The sequence below is a fragment of the Odontesthes bonariensis genome, chromosome 17 (assembly GCF_027942865.1).
Source record: "Odontesthes bonariensis isolate fOdoBon6 chromosome 17, fOdoBon6.hap1, whole genome shotgun sequence".
Lineage (NCBI taxonomy): Eukaryota > Metazoa > Chordata > Actinopteri > Atheriniformes > Atherinopsidae > Odontesthes > Odontesthes bonariensis.
The window spans coordinates 15,241,807-15,258,677 of NC_134522.1; the positions used below are offsets into that span (position 1 = coordinate 15,241,807).

The window sequence follows — 16,871 nt, forward strand, 5'->3', positions numbered from 1 at the left end:
TGATTACAGCTCCAGGCTAGACCTATTAAATCTCCATCTCTGTGTCACTACAGACCTTATTTCTATGCTAATGGGGATGCACACAAGTAGCCAGATGTGGTGTGTACACACTTTCACACATGTGTCGTATTTCTTTAATAACCAATACATCAGCTGTTTTATGATTCTCCTCTCATTCCAGGGCTTCTGCTCGTGGCTTTTATCTCTTTACCATATGAAGTAAGTTAACTCAAAGCAGTTTCCCTTGTAATAATTTTTATCCCTCTTTCATCTCAGCCTCCACCATTTCACTGTTTTCAAAGCTGATGTCACCATCTAATGTAAAGGCTCATGTTATATCTCATTTAGCAGCAAAAGCAAACCAGTCTGGGCTCATGTGACCGCTGGTGCCGTGGTTTCCAGTTGAATATTTGCACTAGCTCAAGTCGGACTCCACACAGCCGATTTGGACCCGTTAAAAAGCAGTTTTAACCGTATCCATGGTTTCCATACTATTATGGTGGAGGTTGGGTGTATCTGTTTTTAGCTCCCATGCCAGTGGCTCACCCCGGGATCCCTGGGAAAGTGCAAACCCACCCTGCGAGTTCACAATGTGTGGGCTGCCATGAGACCAACATGCACTTCTTGTCTTCTTTTTTTTTTTTTTGTTTTCTCTATTTTATGACACTGGTTTCCTGAACCTCCTGCCTAGTAACTGCAGCTTTATTTGTGTTAGAATGTTAAGTTAAAATGTCACTGCTCGAAATATCAGCACATCTGCATGTGGAAAAAGTCATCTTTGCCACTTCATGAACAATTTAAATCATTCTCTTTTTGTCTTGATGTTTAGAATATTTTGAATGCCAGGCATTTGGGTTTTCTGAAAGTTTCCCCATTGTCTGTGTGTGCAGGGATGAGGAGATCCGTAGCAAATGTGGCGTTGATGCTGTCACATACCTGTCCTTCCAGCGCCACATCATCCTGCTGATGACAGTGGTTTCCCTGCTGTCCTTGGCTGTAATCCTGCCAGTCAACTTTTCCGGGAACCTCCTGGGTATTTTGGTCTTCAACACAATGGTCTAGCTAGCCACCTTTTTGAAAAGTCAAAGAATATCTTAAACCTAAGAAAACTAGGTCCTCTAAAGGAGAGAGGACAGGCCACACAGACACAATTACACATATGGGCACCAAAGAATTTATTTGCTAAATGCACAGAAACTTTAGCTTTCAGCAACTTATGGTAAAGCCGAGTTTAAAAGGAAAAACCAGTGTCTCACAGAACTGAAATCTAGTCATTTTAACTTAAAAGAAAAAGACATGCACAGTACACGCACAGAGGGAGTTGCCGTCATGCCAGTGAAAAGACAGCAAGCTCTTCCCCAAGTCAGGCTGCAGGAATAGAAAGAGCTTAATTTCCTCTCAACATAAACATGTAGGTGTCGGGTGGGTTGGGGCACATAACCAGCTGTTAAATAGCAGCAGAAATGCCTTTTGGCAGTTGTGTGCTTATTTTATAGCAAGTGTTGCGAAAGTCGTTCCACAACAGGATGAAGGCAGGAGCCTTTATGGGGTCTGTGAGGGGCTGGGCAGTCCACAGAAACTTTTTTTTATTATGGCTGGTTGTCATCATATGGACCAGTGTGTCACCCCTCATTAAACAAACCGACACAGGCTGCCATGCCAACAGCAAACAAAGGGTCCCTAAACTAAAATGGCACATTTAGGCATGAGCGTGATGTGTTATTTAAATATTTCTGTATAAAACTGTATGGAGAACATTTTCTCCGAATAGTGACATTGCTTCACATGGGCCTCACCCTGTAGACAAAAGTAGAAGGGTTTTCCTTTTAAACATCACAGAAATTAAAATGACTCAGTCTCTGTCATGTGTCATTATTTCTACAGGAGACAGTCCCGAAGACTTAGGAAGAACAACACTGGCAAATGTAAATGCAAAGTAAGTGTAACACTACAAGCATGACTCATGAAACAACCCAGAAACCATGAAAAAAAAAAAACTAGGCTATCCATAATTGTTGTATTTGTTGATGTGTCTCGAAGGGACAGTTTTCTGTGGCTGCACAGCATCTTTGCTCTGGTTTACTTCATCATAACATTGCTGTGTATGGCTCACCACTCGTTACGGCTGGAATACAGAGAAGATGAGAAGGTCTGTCAACAACACATTGCACTCTTATTCCTCAGCTTTGATGATCGTATCAATGTGATTTCTCTATTATTTTCATGTTGAAAAAGAGTTTTTAATTCATCAGCTTAGTTTTCATGTTTGAATTTGTTTATTAGTGCCTAACAGCAGTGTGTACTGTACACCTGAGGCTTATGGTTAGGTTAGTGTTACAGGTATTTGTTCAGAACAGAACCTAAAGAACTGGACAAAGATTTAGATTTTAGTTTTTATAGTTGCTTTAGATGAGTAATTAATGGATAGCCACAGAGGTTTCACTTCATTGCGGGGAGAGCATAAAACTGCATGACAAATGTTCTGATGATCTGATCCAGTATATTTTGAGTGACCTTACTCTGACATGCACGAGTGTGGCACTGGAGGAAAAAAGGGACCAACATTTCATCCTTTATCTCTCTGCGACATATATTCATTTGGACCAGAAGTGTTGAACTGACAGTAACATGGCAAATCACTGTGTGTTACAGGTAGCCAGGACATTGATGATTACCTCCTTACCAAGAGAGATCTCTGACCCAGGACTCATCACCAAACACTTCCAGTACACACCTTTTCTTCTCTAGTTTATTGTTAAGTCAAGTCGGATCCTCTCCTTATGTTTGATTATCAGGGAGCTCAGATATTCATGTTGTACATCCACAATCTCGGCAGAATCGGGATTATTGACTTCTCATTCTCCACCCACCAGTGAGGCCTACCCCAGCTGCACCGTCACCGACATCCGCTTCTGCTTTGACGTTCACAAGCTGATGAAGCTGGACCTGGAGAGGTACAGGAAACATTAACAGATTGGAGTAACTGAGTAAGTGAAATTTAGGCACTTTTCTGAGAATGCTGGTTTTTTTTGTTTGTTTTGTTTTTTAGACGCAAGGCCATGAAAGGCAGGCTGTATTTTACTACAAAGGCCCAAAAGGAGGGGAGGATCATGATAAAGACCAATCCGTGTGCTCAGATATTCTGTTGCGACATATGTGGCTTTGAAAAGGTGAGTTTTAGCAGCACTGCAGTTCAATGTAGTTAAAGCCACGGTATTACCACCGTGTTACCACTGGATGGCACTGTAATGCAAAAGTAGGTAAGTGTGGCAACAGCAGTGTTGCCAGTGCAAATGTGGTGAAACTGACAGTGAAAGAAGTGTGCTCTAACTTTCTAACTTCAGGTGGATGCGGAGCAGTACTACAGCGAGTTGGAGGAGAAGCGAACGGATGAGTTTAATGCAGAGAAGAACCGCATCTTCCTGAAGAGGCTGGGCATTGCCTTTGTGACTTTCCGAGACGAGAGGATGACGGCTGTGTGAGTAAACAGCACATAAACACCGTTACACCAGGGAGAGACCACAACATTTAGAAGGGTCATTGCCATGTGTTGATGCATGAGTTCCTGCATCTTGTTTTCTTTTTCAGCATCGTGAAGGACTACAGTCGTGTGTACTGTCGTCGCAGGCCCCAGCAGTCCAGCATCACTACTGTGGTGCAGTCTCAGAAATGGGGCGTCGGCTACGCACCTGCTCCCAGTGACCTCATCTGGTGAGCACCTGCAGCTAAATTGGGACCTGCACAGTTATTGTTTTGGCACTCTGCAGAGCACGTGGCCTCCAAAGTTCTTGATGTTCCCTCAAAGTTAAAAAGTTTCCCACACAGGAAACAACATACTTCATCTTACTCTAGCCACTAAGGAGAGATCTGCTCATCTTTTATCATGTGTATGGTCATAATAAGCTGTAATCTGTCCCAGCATGCATTGCATAAGCACCCCCCACCCAGCAGACAGGCTCACATTCACACCTAGAGCACAAAATATATGTTAACCGAACCTCCATGTACTCTAACCGTGGGAGGAAACTAGAGCACCCAAAGGAGACCTATGCAGACACAGATTATGAGAGACGTATCTAATTTTGAACCACTTGTGCACCAGTTAGACACTTTACCCTGTAATTAAGCCTGATTTCTTTTTTTTTTTTTTTTTTGGTATCTTTGGAAACCTCTGGATCGTGACAGGACTTCAGACCCAACCTCTACTGTGTTTAGTAATGTTTGTCTCTGCATAATTAGCTTATAATGATGGACCTCAAGAGTGTAATCTAGAAAAACGATGTGCACCATGCAAATGATGGGGCAACTCAGCGGTCAGTTTCTGCATTCGTATTACTATTCCTGTCTTTAAACACGAGACATTTAACATGGATCAGTATGTTATTGCTTGTGTGGAACAGATATTTACTATTTATCATTTGATTATTCACAGTTCAAGTTTCTTATCTTGGAAAGCAGAATCAGGGAGATTATGTAACGAGCGAGTGATGCACACGTATGGGAGATCAACCAAAGAGATGGTGAAGCGCACCGTTTGTGCTGTGTGTGTTCCTGCCTCTATATGAATGTGTTTTTGCATGAACGAGCCTACTGGAGCAGTCATGGGTTTTAAGGTTAAGCAGGGACTTTTGTCTCTTCATTAGAAATGAGTGCTGAAGTGTGCTGTTTCCAACCTGCTCTTCAGTTCAGTGCAGTTGAAACACGCTCCTCTCTCAGACTGAGCGGGCTATTTCAGGCGTATGTCAACAGTGGAGAGCAGAGTGTTAACTGTCCTGTCCATTGCAAACTGAGGCTCATTACTTTTTCCCTTCACCAGGGAAAACCTGTCAGTGTGTGGATCTCGCTGGTGGCTCCGCTGTGTCCTCCTCAACATTCTCCTCTTTTTGCTGCTCTTCTTCCTCACCACTCCCGCCATTATTGTCAACACCATGGACAAGTTCAACGTCACAAGGCCTGTGGAGAGTTTGAGGGTTAGCGAACGATTTTAATGATATCAATGTTTCATTTTGACCCTCTTTGGCTTCCTTTGGTAACCATTTTGCTGTTGAATGCAGAGCCCTGTTATTACCCAGTTCTTTCCGACCCTCCTGCTGTGGGCGTTTTCAGTGCTCCTGCCCTTCATCGTCTACTACTCCGCCTTCTTTGAGTCCCATTGGACCAGGTACTCACCAGACGTCGACTACACCTTTCCTCTGTCTCCTGAAATGGAAAAGCTAGTCCTTCACTTCGTCAAATAGACCCTTCATTTTTAGCTACTTGTCTTCGTCCCAACTGTCAGTACTTTTATTTGATTATTTTTCACCTCATTTCTTCTTAATTTTTTTTCTTATTTCAACCGCTTGCTCTTCTTACAGTCTCTCCCTCCTTCTCCCTGTCACTCTCCCCGCACTGTTATTCTGGGCAGGTTGTCATAGAGATCTCCATGTGAGGATAATGAGATGCACAGTAGTCACCATGCACTGTTGCTCTGTGTATGGTGACTAGCAGGAGGAGGAGCAGAACAACTGTGCATAAAGAGAAAAACCTCACGCTGCACCTATAAGCACTCTTTCTTTACATAACAACCCCCACAGACGTGTGTGTGCAGGCGTGATGTGTGAAGGACCAAATGCAAATCAACTGTTTACTGGAGGGAAAAGTGTAGTTCATGCTAATAAACCAAACAGAGCTGTACATGTAGGGTCAGCTGATTTACAGTATCTCAACTGAGTAATTTATCATGTTGAAGGAAATCGGATATAATTTTAAACTATATATGCATTGCATAATTATGCCCTCATGTTTCAGATCTGATGAAAATCAAGTAACGATGCACAAGTGTTTTTTTCTGCTGGTCTTCATGGTCATCATCCTCCCATCACTTGGTCTCTCCAGGTACAATTTCAGCTCAAAAACAAGCTCCAGACACACACAAAACAAATTTATAACTTTGTTTGCTTTTTTTTTCAGGGTTTTGCCATGTTTTTAATAGTCTTTTTTATGTCTCATCTTTGTTGTAGTCTTGACCTCTTCTTTACCTGGCTGTTTGATGTCAACTTCCTGAATGAAAAGGAAGTCAAATTCCAGTAAGGCCGTGTTTTTTCTTTTGCAAAAAAAACTAGCGTCAACCGAATCACAAAAAAGACAGCAGCCGAGCTGGTTTTGTTGTTTTTATATCTCTGGTTGCAGATGTGTGTTTCTTCCCGACAACGGAGCATTTTTTATAAACTACGTGATCACCTCCAGTCTGATCGGCACGTCTATGGAGTTACTTCGCATCCCTGCACTGACGGTGTACGCCCTCCGCCTCTGCTTTGCAAAGTCCCAGGCTGAGCGGATTCACGTGAAACGGGTTGGAGGAAGTTTGATGCTTTTCTTAGCATTTTGATGTGCTTCTCAAAAAGCTTAATTCATTTTGATTTTTTTTCTGCAGAGTCAAGCTTATGAGTTCCAGTTTGGCCTGGAGTATGCTTGGACCATGTGTATCTTTGCTGTCAGTATGACCTACAGCATCACATGTCCCATCATTACACCCTTTGGTGAGTGACATACAATTACCCTCTTGTATCATCATCTAACTCTCTTTTCTCTGCCGTCTGCATCCCGTCACATTCCCTCTTACTTGTGTATGTGTGTTAGCTGTCTCTCCTCACACTGTAACCTCACTGTTCTCTACTGCCTGCCAGTCCGATGCAGACTGTGTGAATTTGCTGCTGTAGTCCCAGACACCCAGACACAGTGAGTTGCAAGCCAGACGCCCACTCTGCTCCTGTCTCTACCCAGAGCTCACCAAGCCTCTATTTACTTCTGCAGCCTAATCCTCAGCCCAAGCAGCCTCCATTCACACACCAAAGTTGGCTTCCATGTGCATTTCACCTCTGTTGTTTTCCCCTGATCGGTATTCTAAATCTAAACTTTTAGTCTAATATAAGTTTTACAAAGCACCATTAAAAATGTGTTTGTCAAACACTCATACAGCTCTACTTGATCTACATCTATGCACCCAATATATGCAGAACTTTTTTCCCCGCTACCAGTGTCTAGTCCAAGTAAAATGTGACACCCAGAGGGTCTGCCAATCTTCAATCATCTTGGGAGATATATTAATTTTATATTCCTGTTTTCAACCGTTGTGTAATAAAGAAATGCAATGCAATGAATTGCAAATCATTTTAATCCTATATTCTATTGAAAGTTGAACAAACTGAGGGGGCTTGATGTTTTCTTCTCTCCAGAAAATGCATGCATGTTTTGAGTTTGATGGCAGGAGGGTTTCAAATTAGTTGTCCAACAAAGGGCTGGAAATCGTGTGTAATCCTTAAAGAGTGGCGTAACTGAATTAGTCTCACAACTAGTTTAGTTAAATGGCAACAGTTCAGTAATACGATTAGGTACAACCTCTGTTCTGTCAAAGACTGCATGGCAATTAGATTAAAGATAATGTTTCTTAATCTATAACTTGAAGATTTTATATTTTACAAGGGACAATGAATGGGCTGTCTACTTTGTTTGGACCTGCATTAAAAAAAGTGATGTGATTCTGAGGTGGAAATCACTGCATGAGCTCAGGAACCCTTCTGAAAACCAGTGTGTATGTTAAAACTACCATGCAAAGAAAAAAAAACATATATAAACAAGATCTAGAATCATTTTCTGCTTGTTATCAGCAAACTGTGCAAGTGGTGTCAGTTACGGTAACATTAATACTCAACAATATATACAAGCTATAAGCTTCCACCCACATCATGGCTTTTTCTGGGAAGTCCTTGCTTGTTTCAGCAAGACATTAACAAATCACATTCTACCTGTATTATCAAGCATATGACAAATGACGACCTGAACTGTTGAACAGTTGGTCTCCTCAGCTACCAAACACTCACAGGGTTACGTAACGGTTACGTAGCACAGTGGTAAACAGGCGCCTGTTACACCTCTTGCAAATAATCGTGGTTGTGTTTGATATGTTGTTGTTATACCTTCTCAATTAAACGTAAGCTGTAAATGGTTTTCAAGTTTTTTTGTCATCTAAATGTGTGCACTCACTTGAACAGGCATTTGTTGGTCTATTTACTTTTGTAGCTGGTGACCATTTGTTTTGTTAAAGTCACAACACAGCTCTCTGTTTTGCTGCATTGTCTCCTGTGGATCTCCTTAAACGTGACATAAACTGTGATGGATTTAAAGATAAGTTTTCATCTCCCCTTGTATCTGCAGGATCTGATCATCCAGTGTATTTTTGTTTGGCTGTGTCTATCCAGGTCTGCTCTATGTGATCCTGAAGCACATGGTTGACAGATACAACATCTATTATGCATACATTCCCACCAAACTTAACCAGCGAATCCACAGAGCAGCCATCAGCCAGGTCATCGTGGCTCCCATCCTCTGCATGTTCTGGCTGCTCTTCTTCTCTATGCTCAGATTAGGTACTTTGCCTCTGCAATATATTTGCTGTTAAAGTTTCAATAGCTATCAAATGCTTTATTAAAGTACATTATATTTGACTTCACTTGTTTCTCTGCACTGTCACAGGTCCAGTGCATCCCATCACCCTTTTCACCTTTGTATCCCTGATCTCCTGTGTTGCCTGTTACCTTTTCCGCTTGTGCCTTAAAAAAACACCAGACAAGTCAACAAGCTACCAGGTCTGACACCCCCCACCCCCTACAAAAAAAAAAAAATAATATCACAAAGATTGATATCCACTTGCACTTAATTATTAGTATGTATTTCAGTGCGATTCATATTTTTACTGTACATGATTGTCTTTGCTTCAGATGTCTGATCAGCCAGCAGAGGGAACATTCACTGATGCAGACAGGAGTACTGTGACATCCACCACCGCCTCCAGTGTACAGTACCAGTTTTCCTTTTTTATTCTGTTTGACTGCATCATTTTGTGATGTGATCAATTTTGAAAGCATTTTTCATGTCTCTCTGATTTTGACAAACAAGCTCACTCAAGTCCTGGGTGAGCTTCGAAGCCTGCTGCCACTCATCTATAGCAGCCCTAATAAATAATTACATACATTTCAAATATTTATTAAACCATATCAAAACAAACTATGCGAATGATCCCTCAGAGCATGAGTATTGTTGATGTATCATGCTCGATCATTTATCAATATGTAGAAAATGATCCAAACTTACATATAAGTGAATGACAAAAGAAGGAGAAAATGATCTCTGGTGTTACCACTCGGCAGCAATACCTGCAGTTAAATGTTTTGCTGCACTGCCCACCTTTTCTTGAAATTCAGTTCATTTCAGTCGTTTTACAGACGAGACAGGATATGGTTTCTATGCTGGAATGCAGGGTTTTCCTTTCTTCAAACATAAAACATTTTTCCCAGAGCCTGGAGGGCTCACATAATCCTTATTAAACTGCAGAGGTGCAGCAGTAATCTTACTGGAGAGCAGTGGCTATCTCTTTGAAGCTCTGCCATGCATACTGTTGTTGTTGTTGTTCAATGTTCTGATGGTGAGCACACAAACAAGAGCGATGAACAATATGAGAGAGGCCTTTAGTTCCTTAGAAATGACCCACTGTTCCTTTGGGACTTGATGGTTGTGTAAACTTTTCCAGCCAGATGAGCATCAGCAACTCTTTTTCTGAGGTCCCCCTTGTTCGAGCCATAATTCACCGCCAAAAATGTGTTGTGAAAATCCGTCTTTGATGGATCACTGCTCTTTAAATTAAGAGGGTAGCCCCCTTCACACCTGATTCTAACGGCACCTTCAAATGAACTGCTAATTCTCATTTAACATACTTTTTCATCTCACAGAAAAATAACATTGATGGTTTACCTCTATAGATAAATAATAATAGATATGATTTTTGTTTTTTAGGACAAGGATAAAGAAAGTTTAGGTTACATTGCTTATAATCTAGCGAACTGAATCCATAATTTGAATGCAGAATTGGTCATTTCTTACAATATCAACTTATATAATAAATAGATTATGTTGCACTGACTGCACAGTACAATAATCATTGCACATGCAAGTAAACATGTGAATGTATGACATTTTTCTTCCTAACTGCAGATCAAGGCTATTAAAAGAAGCCCAACTTTAGAAGCATATTTTAATCTCATACGCTGATTGACGCAATCATAACCTGCATGTTGATCTGCTTCCCTCAGCTCTTTGTGGCATCTGTGTTACTGGAACCAGAGCTGGCTTTAACTCCGATGCCCTCCCCAGCTCACCACGGCTACGGCGCGTTGACCAGCTCCCAGAGTTCAAGTCACGGTCCAGTGGCAGAAGCGGAGGGTGAGGAGGGCCACACCCAAACCCACGAGACTGAGCTCCAAGACCCTGCAGACCCCTATTGCTCCAGCCCTCTCATGGACAGCCCTGTGGGTTACCAGTAACAACAAATCCCACCAAAACTAATGTCCATATGTCCTATAGCTGGGGAACAAAGATTATCAATGCCACAAAGCTGCATTTTAACCACTGACCTCAAACTCTGACTAAGCTGCCTCACACACTGAGACCAGATTGGGCTTGTTTGAAGGGATGAAGAGCCTAAGGAGGAGATGACTTGGAGAATACAGGAGCCAAGTAAAAAAAAAAAAAAAGAATTTAAAAAAAAAAATCTTAAAAAACACAGCAGTTTGCCAAAACATCGCCTTACCCTGTCTCATAGACACATCAATCTCAACAGACCATAACATCTGGCTAATGTACAGTTATTCCAGTTTAAAGATCAGATGCTCCATGATTCTATCTTCTTATATGGCTTCATTTGCAAGTTGAAAAGAATAAAAGTAATAAGGGGTGGAATTGCCTTCGGGCTGCTATCAAATAGACACTGCCCATGCTGTGCCTCTTGGACATGAGTGGAGGTGAAAGTTCCCATGGGAGTGGGTGGTGTGAGCAGGCTTGCCCCGGCAGACTGACAGAGTGGTCTGGGCTCGGGTGATATCTGGTTCCTCTGTGAGGCTGAGGGTGAGGGCAGCTAGTTGAGAAGCCATCTGCAGTGAGAGCGCAGACAGACGGCGGGCCGAATGTAACTCAGAGATGTACTGTAATATATGTACACTCTCTCCACAGAGGCATAAGCAGCGTGACTGAGCCTGAAGCTCATTGTAATTATTTTTAATTTAGGGTTGCTATTTTGACTAAAGTATTTTGGTGTTATTGGTATAGTGCATTGGGCTGTGGCTGGGGGGGGGACCAGAGATTTGTCATTTTGATTTGTTAATGAGAATTTAACTTAATTATTCTGTTTGGACTGTGTACATGATGCATTTACACTTATTTTCAATAGCTTGACATTTTTGGAGAAAATGATAATTCACTTTCTTGCGAAGAGTTTGGTGACTGACAGTACTCGCGTTCAATAAACAAGAGGTACTCTAAGAGCTCGGAGTGATGAGGCTGAATTTATTAGTTTCTTCTTTTCTTCCATCTTCCACCACTTCACCAAGTTTCACAAATTTGGTTTTGTTTTGGTTCTTTAATGGTCTTGTTTGCCAGGGAAAGGATCGGGACTGTTTCCTGGCTGAGCATTGCAACTTTCTGGAGCATCTGTATTAAATTAAGCTAATCTGCTGCTTGCAGTAGCAACATATTCAGATGACGCATACAAAAGTGGCATCAGTCTCTTCATCTCCCTTCAGGTTGCGAAAGCTGTGGGGAAAAATAGAAGCACATGTTGGAATTTCAGCTTTATGAAAATATTCCATGATGGAAAAACGATACAGAAATCTTGGAAAAGTAATTCATTTAGCTGATTATGTCAAATTTAAATAGAAATCAATCTCACCCTGTGTTCAAACTAAAGCCATTATTTACATCTCCTAGTTTTTTTTTTAATCTAAGAAACAATATAATAAGTTGCTCAAGATAATTTTTTGTATCAAATTCTTCAGTGTTGGTCTAATATATTTGTGCTAAAATTTAATTTTGACATGTTGCAAATATAACAAGTAATATTAAATCACTACCATGCTGTAGTACCATTTCATTTACATGAACCGTTTCTGTCAAGCAGCTGCATGTTGACTATGTTGTTTAAATGAAGTATGGGTTATTCTTACACTTATACATCCATCTGTATGTTTACAGGTTTGGTATTTCTTTTTTTTTTTATGTGGTGGTGTTTCTCATGAATCTGAATGCGAGCTGATTGCAGCTTGTTGTTCATGTCTTCTGCTGTGCCTTGAAGGAAAAACCCTTTTTGTGTGACAATCCAGCATGGCCTGAAATATGCTGCATGGACTAAAAACCTAAAGAAAAACAATCAAGAGAGGAAAACACAAAAGTCTTCAAGAAATGTTTTTTTGTTTAACAGTCGTGTTTAGTTTATTCAGACTCGAACAAACATACAAAAGCAGTGACCTTCTTCCACTAAGATATCAATAAGACTACAAGGTCCACTTAGTATCTTTATCTGGGTCTTTTGGCCCTATCGCGTTGTCTTCGTCACAAAATGAGTTTGCTCAGTTGTCTTTGGAATATGGACGGTCAAAGTTTTGACCGTCATGTGGACTCAAAACGTGAATAAGTCTTTCAAATGTTAAGTTTGAACATCAACAGATCAATCACAGCTGAGCAGATCTGTTCTTGAATACCAAGAAATGAGATCAAAAACTGTGGCGCAACTAAATTGCAAGGTCAAGAGTGAAAAGGCAAGCTTGAATGCAAGCTGAATTTGTGTCTTTACATTGCAGTTGTTGTGTCGCTTTTTGTATCGTGGCGTTGTTGGTGCCTTGTTGTTGTTTTCCATCACTATCTTTTCAGTTCTCATTTGCTGTATTTTTGGATTATGATATGAAGATAAAACATGTTCATCCAGTGTCTTATTTGTCTTTGGGTGATATCAACACATTGACTCTTAAATCGACTGAGAAGCTTTGCTGAGTAGAGTGGAATTTAATCCGTTTTGTCCTCTGTCTGACAGAATGTATCATAATATAGTCCTTTGAGTTGTGCTTTTAAAAGATGAAATGTATTTTGCTCTGGTTAATGAGGAATATAGTTATGGTTCTGATGATGTGTATAACAGATGAAAGCTGGCAGTTACTGCAGAGAATTGTGAAGTAAAAGCTTTTTGGGAAAAAAACAAACATCAAAGAGCATCTCAAAGTTTTCTGTCTCTCTCTGAACTGCCAATATGTCCTGTGGTTTCTCCTCCAGAAGATTGTTTCACAGATCATTAAACGTGCTTTCCTTTGGAAAATACAAAATAAAATGCATCAGTATTCTTAGCTCTAATGGCCCTGCAAAGACGAACTGTCCATTTTCATGCTTTGCTAGTTTTATTGTATCCTGAAATGTCTGTGCATGTGGCCTATGTCATTTGAGGTCTATTAGCTTTCCAGACTTCTCAGTTTCTTTTTGCTCTTGAATGCGTGCATCATAAATACATGACTTTAACATTTTAAACCTGTTATAAATACGGGTTGTTTCATCTCCAACAAGATTGAGGCACAAAAAGCATTTGAGATTGATCTCTGTAAGGCCAGTGAGCCAATAGGGAAGTGCTGGGATCTGAAATTAAGAGTAGTTCAGCTCAATTCATTCATCTTATGCTTCAGAATCCTTGTTACTATCCTCTGCTGAGGTCTGTGATGAGTTTTTTTTACCAGGCAGTGAGTCAGATTTCATGTGGTAAATAGTAGAGCAGAAGTGAACATGCACACAATCTCTTTAGGAAATATGACAAAGATATTTTGCACTTACAAGATGAGTTTCATCTATTAGCTTGATGGTTAACATATCAATGACATATGGTTTTCTTAACCTGTAAAGAAAGATATGTTCAAAAACAGCCATTTGTAATTCCACTACAGCTGGATGTTAAGACATTGTCTCCTATAATATCATAACCTGTCATTTTTACACTTGTTTTTGTACCAAATGAAACCGTATGATGGACTAACTCGTAGCATTTAGTTGCTCTGAGCCTGAGTTTGTTTCCCTTCAGGCCGTTCCTTAGCGCAGCCGAGCTGCTGGCGGTGTGTTTAATGCACAGATCAAACCTGTCATCTAATTCTTGACAAGAAAACAAATAAGTTTAACTCAGACTATTTATTTAAAACCAGCAAAAGTAAAAACTCCCCCGGACAGTGATTCTTCTGATTGGACCACATCTCTAAAAATAATCACAGGCTCAATGCCCTCATTTAACAACGCCGGCATGAGGATGTTAATGAATGCAAGTGCATGTTTGCTTAGTGTTTGCAGCAAGGTGTGTGTCTGCATACAAACTACCCTTGGGAGAATCCTCTGTACATACTTCAGACCTCAGAGGCTCCTAAAACCACATCAGTTTGGACGGGGCAGCTAACAGCAGCTGCTTGTATCTGCACCAATTTGGACAGTAGCAGCATCCAGTGAAAGATGCTGTTCCTGGAAAGTGGCAAAGTTTTTTCTGAGAAACATCAGACACTGACTGATGGGGTGGCATTTTCCCTAAAGTTTTAAAGGAGTAAAACCACCACAGCCTGCTTCCCATTATGCACAAGGCTTTTTCATTGCTTCGAGTTATGAAAGAAGAAAGAAAAGTAATTTCCCCTGTCACCCGTGGCAACTGCTGAGAGCATGTTTCTCTGTGAAAGGTGAATTCCTCTGGGACTGTGGCCTGCCGCCTGCCTCGCTCCTGCCCAGATGCTCAGAATAGAAAATGTCTCTGCCTCCTGCTGCAAACATATTGTCACTCCCATATGGGTTATTTTCAGCATGCAAATTTAGCTCAAAAAGTTTGTGTTCTATGTCCCTTTTGTGTGTATAATGATATCCAACTTACATATATAAGAAAGTTTGTCCTTCCCCCTTGGACAAGGCAGCTGACATTTAAAAACTTTCGCTCTTAACAGTCTTCCTCAAATATGTTGCCCACATTTAGATTTTCAAGACCTATATCAATTTTTTTGTCCTTGTTGGCTTACATATCAAGATTTATAGTTTAACAGAGTAGCTGCTAAAGACCTTTCAATTATATTGCTAAATATCTCTCAGTTTAGCATCTGTGTATTCTGCTTGGTTCAGGGTTACAACATAAATTCTGTTTCTTGTAGAAACGTCTCAGTTTCATGCAGCACACCAAGTGATTGCAGAGCATACAGCTTATTTTGGTCTACCAAATGAGCAAAAAAAAAAAAAAACACTCAGTCTAATTTACTATTTAATTCTCTGGATATCGTTTGTAGAAAACTACAGCAGTTCGTCGGAGATTAGCATCTTCAACTGAAACCAGGGAGCTTCAGCCGCAGACAGGATGGGGAGTCATTTAGGCCCCACACCATCACATAAATCAGAAAATGACCGTACATCATGATGGGAGTAGCTGTTTAGATGCTGCTTACAGACAGCTAATAGCCCAGCGTTGTGGTTGTTGCTTGGCAGACTGTGTTGCAGCATCGGGGTCCTGCTAAGCTATCAGAGCAAGACTTTTTAGCCTGAAGCAGCATGCATACTCACTGTTCACTTCTCTCAACAATCTGATTTAGGATGAGAGATTGACTGAGCAATGTGATTTATATATATATATATAGATTTATATGTGTATGTGTATATATATATATATACACATATATACACGAACATCACTTAACAGTTGCCATGACAACCTTCAATCCCCCTTCATTCTAAAACACATCACAGACTTTCTAAAAATAATGTGTGTTGTCATTTCTCACAGACTCCTCTCCAGACAACAGCCCTCAGAGCAAATCCTCGTCCATTCCAAGGTTAGGTGCAGGACCTGACTATTCAATGACCATACAGAAAATATCATACAATGTGTTTTATGAGCTACCCTATTAGTTTGTTACAATTGTGTTCCGTTGAAACCTGATGGCTGAGTCTCTGTGAAGCCCTGAGATGAGACAAACTGAACCTCAGAGTTATTCTGTAGGCTGAAGTGAGACATGGAGCATGAAGCTAACATTAATCCAGCAGACTCTCATTGGGACAGAGAGAGTGAGGATGCTGTGTGCAGTGCAGAGAGACAGATTAAGGCCATGTCAACTGCCACTTAAACGCCAGAACAGACAGCCAACTCATGGATGGGACTTTTACAGAGATACGACCAAATTGTATATGACAGAAATGATCCACGTTTATTAAGATAACTCATCGTCTTTTTCTCCACTTCTCTCTTTACTACTGCTTCACTTACACGACAAACTGACATTCAAGCAGAAACATGCCTGTGAGGTTTTAAGTTGTTTTTTTGTTTTTGTTTGGAGGAAAATAAAAAAGATCCACACTGCCAGGAATTCTTGATGTGACATCGTGCAGCTGCATGAGTAAGTGGGCTGATGTGCCTGGAGTCACCCCCATCTTTGCAGCCGAGGGCGACAAGCCATTCGTCGCTTGGATCTTATGTAACGGCAGAGGATGGGCTGTCAGTGGGAAGGAAATCAGGCACTGAGAGATTGATTTCAAAAGCTGACCGCTGTGCTGCCTGTGAGAAACACTATAAGACCAAGAGGAAAACACACTGACCTTAATTCGCGCAAAATTACCCACAGATCACTTTATTTAGTATCAAGTAAACACATAACATGTTCTTCTTTGAAGTGTAGGATGGAATCGGGTTTACAAAGAGTGTGTGTTTGTATCAACTCAAACAATAATGTGCGTTTTTGGTTGAAGGATAACTAAGTGAAGTCATCACTGTTCAATAGCAGCTGATAATGATGAGGTAGACAGTGACACACCCAATATGTACACACTGGATGTTACAAAGTTAAGAAACCAGTTGTCAGTCATCTTGGCTATAAATGCTTACTGTAAGTTAATTAAAAACAGACAGGTGGAGGAAAACAACCTGCATAGGGCTGCGTACTGGTACTAAGAAAAGAGTCACTAGAAATACACCACCTACATAGCCAGTTAACAAACATTACACCTGTGGGCTGGAAAGTAAAGAC

At 40.8% G+C, this 16,871-nt stretch overlaps 1 protein-coding gene across 3 annotated transcripts in view; it reads left to right on the forward strand.

Moving 5' to 3' along the window:
- tmem63c (transmembrane protein 63C) overlaps positions 1 to 13,206 on the forward strand; it is a 33,249-nt gene extending 20,043 nt beyond the window's left edge. For all 3 annotated transcript variants that reach the window (XM_075447905.1, XM_075447906.1, XM_075447907.1), the window contains 19 exons: positions 182 to 219; positions 891 to 1,033; positions 1,885 to 1,936; positions 2,041 to 2,149; positions 2,653 to 2,726; positions 2,874 to 2,954; positions 3,050 to 3,170; positions 3,345 to 3,478; positions 3,589 to 3,711; positions 4,817 to 4,970; positions 5,055 to 5,161; positions 5,788 to 5,874; positions 6,000 to 6,065; positions 6,169 to 6,331; positions 6,413 to 6,518; positions 8,238 to 8,405; positions 8,512 to 8,624; positions 8,757 to 8,831; positions 10,125 to 13,206. In XM_075447905.1, the coding sequence (XP_075304020.1) occupies positions 182 to 219; positions 891 to 1,033; positions 1,885 to 1,936; positions 2,041 to 2,149; positions 2,653 to 2,726; positions 2,874 to 2,954; positions 3,050 to 3,170; positions 3,345 to 3,478; positions 3,589 to 3,711; positions 4,817 to 4,970; positions 5,055 to 5,161; positions 5,788 to 5,874; positions 6,000 to 6,065; positions 6,169 to 6,331; positions 6,413 to 6,518; positions 8,238 to 8,405; positions 8,512 to 8,624; positions 8,757 to 8,831; positions 10,125 to 10,355 (2,145 nt within the window). In that variant the 3' untranslated portion in view covers positions 10,356 to 13,206. The remainder of the gene's footprint in view (positions 1 to 181; positions 220 to 890; positions 1,034 to 1,884; positions 1,937 to 2,040; positions 2,150 to 2,652; positions 2,727 to 2,873; positions 2,955 to 3,049; positions 3,171 to 3,344; positions 3,479 to 3,588; positions 3,712 to 4,816; positions 4,971 to 5,054; positions 5,162 to 5,787; positions 5,875 to 5,999; positions 6,066 to 6,168; positions 6,332 to 6,412; positions 6,519 to 8,237; positions 8,406 to 8,511; positions 8,625 to 8,756; positions 8,832 to 10,124) is intronic.
- The last annotated feature ends 3,665 nt before the right edge of the window (positions 13,207 to 16,871 follow it).